This window comes from Pollachius pollachius, assembly GCF_949987615.1.
Source record: "Pollachius pollachius genome assembly, chromosome: 16".
NCBI classification, from domain to species: domain Eukaryota; kingdom Metazoa; phylum Chordata; class Actinopteri; order Gadiformes; family Gadidae; genus Pollachius; species Pollachius pollachius.
Window position 1 is genome coordinate 953,643 of NC_136949.1, and position 5,343 is coordinate 958,985.

A 5,343-nucleotide genomic window follows, 5' to 3' on the forward strand; every position below is an offset into this window, starting at 1 on the left:
ATTTTGTAACACAGCCAAACTACAAGCTTACCTCTGAGTTATATTGGAACACGGCCGAACTACAAGCTTACCTCTGAGTTATTTTGGAACCCAGCCCAACTACAAGCTTACCTCTGAGTTGTATTGGAACCCAGCACAATGATAAACGTACCTCTGAGTTGTATTGGAGCCCAGTTACCAGTGGTCTCCCCTCTGCAGCAGGTACTTCCATAGCCCGACGGACACCAAGGAGCTGCTCTACGACCCGGCCTCGGTCATGAACGGGGACACCCTCAAGTTCTGCCTGAAGGAGGCCTGGTGCAAGCTGTCCTTCTTCGTCCTCTCCTTCTTCTACTATCTCTACTGGTGAGTCACTTCCTGGGGGCGGGGCCAGCGGGGTCACATGACCAGCGTGATAGCGTTGAAATCCGACGGCGGTTCGTGTCACGTGACGAGCGTCCGATTGGGGATAGAAAGGGCGGGATGTTTTACGGTAGAGGAGATGACGTCACCGCCGAGTGACCTGATTGGTTGTGAGGTGTAGACCGTGATGTCATCGCCTCTACCGTAAAACATCAAGCGATGAGGGTATTGGAATGTACTGTATTATTGTTATCTGTAATGATCTGTGCACTGTGTATTAAACCTAACATATCTCGGCCAGCCACAAAACAGTTTAGAAAGTTTTCGTAATTTCGGTCATTACGTATCCATCTGTAGCTCATATTAAGCTCAATAGTGCGGTCCTTTTGTAGCCTTGTCTCAAAGTGAAGGCGGTCTGACAAACCGAACGACCTCACCTGTGTCTCTGCTCCTCGCTGATTGGTCAAAATCTAACAACAGCGTCTGTCCCAGGTGTATTACCAGACATGCTAGGATTGACCAATTATTAACAATCCATAAATTATTCATCCGTGTGCCAGTCCATAAGAGATGTACATAGCCAGCTAACAACTATCGTAAAGCTATTGACTCTTAGCTCAGATATAATAACATGTGCCATCATTTATTATGAGTAAGTTGGTCCGTAATTACCGCGTTGAAAACATAAATCTATCTTATTAATAGGCCTATTATGAATTCATAGGATGTGTGTTTTCCTTATAATGAAAATGAGTTTGTTTAGTGTGTTCTATTGCTGTCCTCATAACTAACCTCCCCATGTCTTCACCGTAGTGAGTTCTTTCCTCATAACTTCCTCATGTGTTCACCAAACTGAGTTCTCTCCTCCTAGCAAACTTATTCATGTGTTCACCATAGTCAACTCTCTCCTCAGAACTTCTCCATGTGTTCACCATAGTGAATTCTGTCCTGATTACTCCCTCATGTGTTCACCATAGTGAGTTCACTTCCCATCACTTCTCCATTTGTTCAAAATAGTGAGTTCTTGCCCTTAAAACTAACTTCTCCATGTCTTCACCATAGTGAGTTATCTACTGGTGACTAACCATTCTCCATGTGGTCATCATAGTGAGTTCTATTGCTGTCCTCGTGACTAACTATTCTCCATGTGTTGCGTGGCTGTTGCAGTGTTTGGAACCTGGATATTTCCCTGTAATAAGTCTTAAGGAAACACTTAAAGGTACAATCCTTACTTATTTTTCTCTGCTCTTTTCACTGTCAGAAAATCTTAAAAATTATTCTCCGGATAATTCGGCACACCACATTTGTTTGTGGTGTCGCGTATAGCCCCCCCTGCCTTTGGTCCGTTACCACGGATACCATACGGTCGCCACCGCGTAATCGCGGCGGTTCTTCGGCCCGGTCCGGTAACGGGCCATGAGGGGCGGTTGGGGCTATATGGCTTAGAACCTCAACACATGGCGACCATAAGCTGTTGGAACCAACTCTGGGTCTCCTGTCCCCCGGACACGAGACGCCCTGAAACCTCAAACTAAACACAAACCAAACCGACAAATTGTAGTTTTTAAAACCGCTGACGAATGAGAATGGTTCTGGACTGAAGGATTGCAGCTTTAACATGGAGTTGGTCTTCTATGTGTGCGATCGCGCTGAGGTTCCCCGTATCGGCACATTGTGTGGACCAGCAAACCACGGCCGCGGTTTGGTGGTCCACGGGCCTGCTGAACATACGCCCACCACAGCAGAACCACACAGGTAGCAAATCAACGTCATGACCATGTATACATACTGTCACTGAGATCGCCGCCCAACCAGGTGGCTTAGCTCCTCAAGCAGACTGTTCGAACGCTTTCTACCAGGCCCCCAGAACAGTAAGTGTGAAGGAGTCTCTTACACCCTTCAGAGAGACACACCCTAATGTACCGTACACAAGCCCCCCCATACACACACCAGGAGACCTTAGCTACCAGGGCTCGTTCTGCTGACCCCCACGACCTCCACACTCCCGAGCTCCACCCCCTCCGTGTGCGTGGAGCGGGTCTTCCTCATAGTCGTGCTTGGCGTGTTTCTGCTCCCGCCGTGGTGCGCTCTGTGCCCCACGCTGCTGACGTTGTTCCACCCATTCCTCTGCTTCTCCATCTCCATCTCCACCCGCTGGTGTAGCTCCTACTGGGCCGGTCCGGAGGGCTCGGACTCCGCCGGGGGCAGCAGCAGCAGTGAGTTCACCTCCTCAGACACCAGCACTGCCTCATCCACGCCTGGGTTTAGAAACGCTGCTTTGACACTGTGATACAGAGGGTAACTGGAAGAGGTTAATGGTACAGGTTACTGGTACTGGCCAGTTGACTCTAGAGACTGTGGTGACCACGGGAGGGTAGGGACCAGGTGGGCGAACAGTTGAGTGTAGTGACCAGTTGAGCGACCAGGTGAGTGTAATGACCGGGGAGTGTAGCGACCAGGTGAGTGACCAGGTGAGTGTACTGACTAGGTGAGTGTAGTGAACAGGTGAGTGACAAGGTTTAGTGATAAGGTGACTATAGCAACCAGGTGAGTGAGAAGGTGACTGTAGTGACCAGGTGAGTGAACAGGTGAGGGTAGTTACCAGGTGAGTGACCAGTTGAGTTTAGTGACCAGGTGAGTGACCAGGTGTAGTGACAAGGTGACTATAGCAATCAGGTGAGTGAACAGGTGAGGGTAGTTACCAGGTGAGTGACCAGTTGAGTTTAGTGACCAGGTGAGTGACCAGGTGAGTGTAGTAACAAGGTTAGTGACCAGGTATAGTGACCAGGTGAGTGTAGTGACCAGGTAACTATAGCGACCAGGTGAGTGACCAGGTGAGGATAGTAACCAGGTGAGTGACCAGGTGAGTTTAGTGACAAGGTGAGTGACCAGCAGAGTGACCAGGTGACTAAAGCGACCAGATGAGTGTATTGACCAGGTGAGTGTAGCGACCAGGTGATGGACCAGGTGACAGACCAGATGAGTTTAGTGACCATGTGACTGCCCAGGTAAGGGTAGTTACCTGGTTCTTGTAGTGGACTGGCTTGGGACCTGACAGCAATGCAGCCTGTCTTCTTTAACCATCTTCCACCCAAACGGCCTGAACATCTGTGCTCAGTGCTTGTGATATGATCGTGAACCTGTCCGCACGGGCTGTCGGGTTCTACCGAGAACCTCTCCCAGAGGCTGAGTCATCATGCAGGGAACAGACCAGAGCAGACGATCACAGAGGCGTCACCAGACCTGAGCAGAACATCCTGAAATAATTAGGTGTTACATGGTAACAGATTTGGTCCTGGAATTACTTTGGTATCAAACCAATATGCCAGTGAACACGGCCCAGATAGTGCAGTGGTGAGAGGTGATCTGGTATCAGCCTCCACTGCTGTGACCTCGTAGCTCAATGACACACTGCTGTGTGGAACCAGGTCTCTGTGAGACTCCTGCTCTGCCGTCTGAAGCCCCCTTCAAACTCGTGTTCCTAGCATGACCCCCCACCACTGCCTCACCCTTAACACACGCACACGCATACACAAACACACACATACACACACACACACACACACACACGCACACTAACAAACACACACACACACACACGCACACTAACAAACACACACACACACACACACACACACACACACACAGAAACACGCTACCAGCTCACACTGGGTATGAGTTGCAGGATGAAGCTGACGATCATTATGATAACGCCGTTAGCTCGGCTCATTAGCATGGCGGATCATTAAAGCTAATGAGCCATTCAGCTAGCAGCAGCTGTCCCTGCCATGCTAACGCCTAGCAACTCAACATGACGCCAACATGGGGAAGCATTAGTTATTACACATAGGAAATGTACCAAGATTTGAGCAAAGTCTTCCTCATTGAGGAAGGGTGAGTAGAACAGGGTCATTTTCTGGTCCTTTTCTGAAAAGCTTAAATACTAATCCAAACAGTGAATATTATATTCCATACATTTGCTAGATGCCCTACAATTCTTGTAAGATATTACTTGAACATATTTTCTAACCAAAATCATTTCAGATCTTTTCTTAATGTGTTTAGCGTGTGTGCGTTCTACGTAAACAACAGTTGAGTGAGTATAAAGGCAGTATTAATGTTTGGCAGGGTCTGAGTATAAGAAGGTTTAGGTTCTGTAATCTTCCCTAAACCAACTCAGCTGTAAATCTGCTTAAGCCTGTCCATGTCCAGGATTGTTCAGAACAGGTTCTGCTGAAATTAAAACATCTCACTTATTCAGGAAAATTATATTTCTCAAAGATTGCCAGGGTTATCGCAAAATCTAAATCCCAAAACAAACTAATTTGTGTATCAAATATTTCGAAATAAGTTCACACACTGACTGTTTTGAATGCCGCCCAACCCGAATGCTGTATCTCCTCTAAATTATTGTTTAATAATTAAAAAAGTTAAAATGTCTTCTTTGTTTCTAATGGCTATGCAATAATGAGGATGTGACCAATAAGAGAAGGAGAAGGGTTAAGATGGTACTGAAGGGATTATTTTTCTCTTCTGTTTCAGTATGATCTACTCTCTGGTCACCTCTTAGCCAATCAACCGTCAGAACCTCTTAGCCAATCAGCTGTCGGGTCCAGGAAGGAGGAGGATGAAGGCACCTCCAGAGCCACTCTTCACCTTGACAGTTCCAGGGACTAAAGACTCTTTGGGAGGGACAGAGAACAAACTAACCATTTTTTTGCTGTGAAGCCAAATAACAATGAGCCAATGAGGAGGGGTTCCCCCCCGGCCCCGCCCCCTTTGCCCTCAGTGCGTTGGATATTAATTCTGCATACATCCTGTACATACTCAGCCAACTACTGTTTACAGCTGGACTGGTTGCTAGGAGAACACAACCACGTCAATCACTGCCGGGCCGATGTTTGTACCGCTAATTCGCCACCTCCTCCCGCTCCCGGAGCCCTCCGGAACGTTCAGCGCTACCGCGTCTGTAACCGTAGCAACAGCAGTCTCCCCCCCCCC

General features: G+C 48.0%; 1 protein-coding gene across 1 annotated transcript in view; it reads left to right on the forward strand.

Moving 5' to 3' along the window:
* The window catches only part of cnih3 (cornichon family AMPA receptor auxiliary protein 3), a gene marked incomplete at both ends in the record, with an annotated part of 26,556 nt that extends 21,644 nt beyond the window's left edge, over positions 1–4,912 (forward strand). Inside the window, 2 exons of the mRNA XM_079753148.1 lie at positions 202–345; positions 4,885–4,912. Of these exons, the coding sequence (XP_079609274.1) occupies positions 202–345; positions 4,885–4,912 (172 nt within the window). The remainder of the gene's footprint in view (positions 1–201; positions 346–4,884) is intronic.
* Positions 4,913–5,343: the final 431 nt, after the last annotated feature.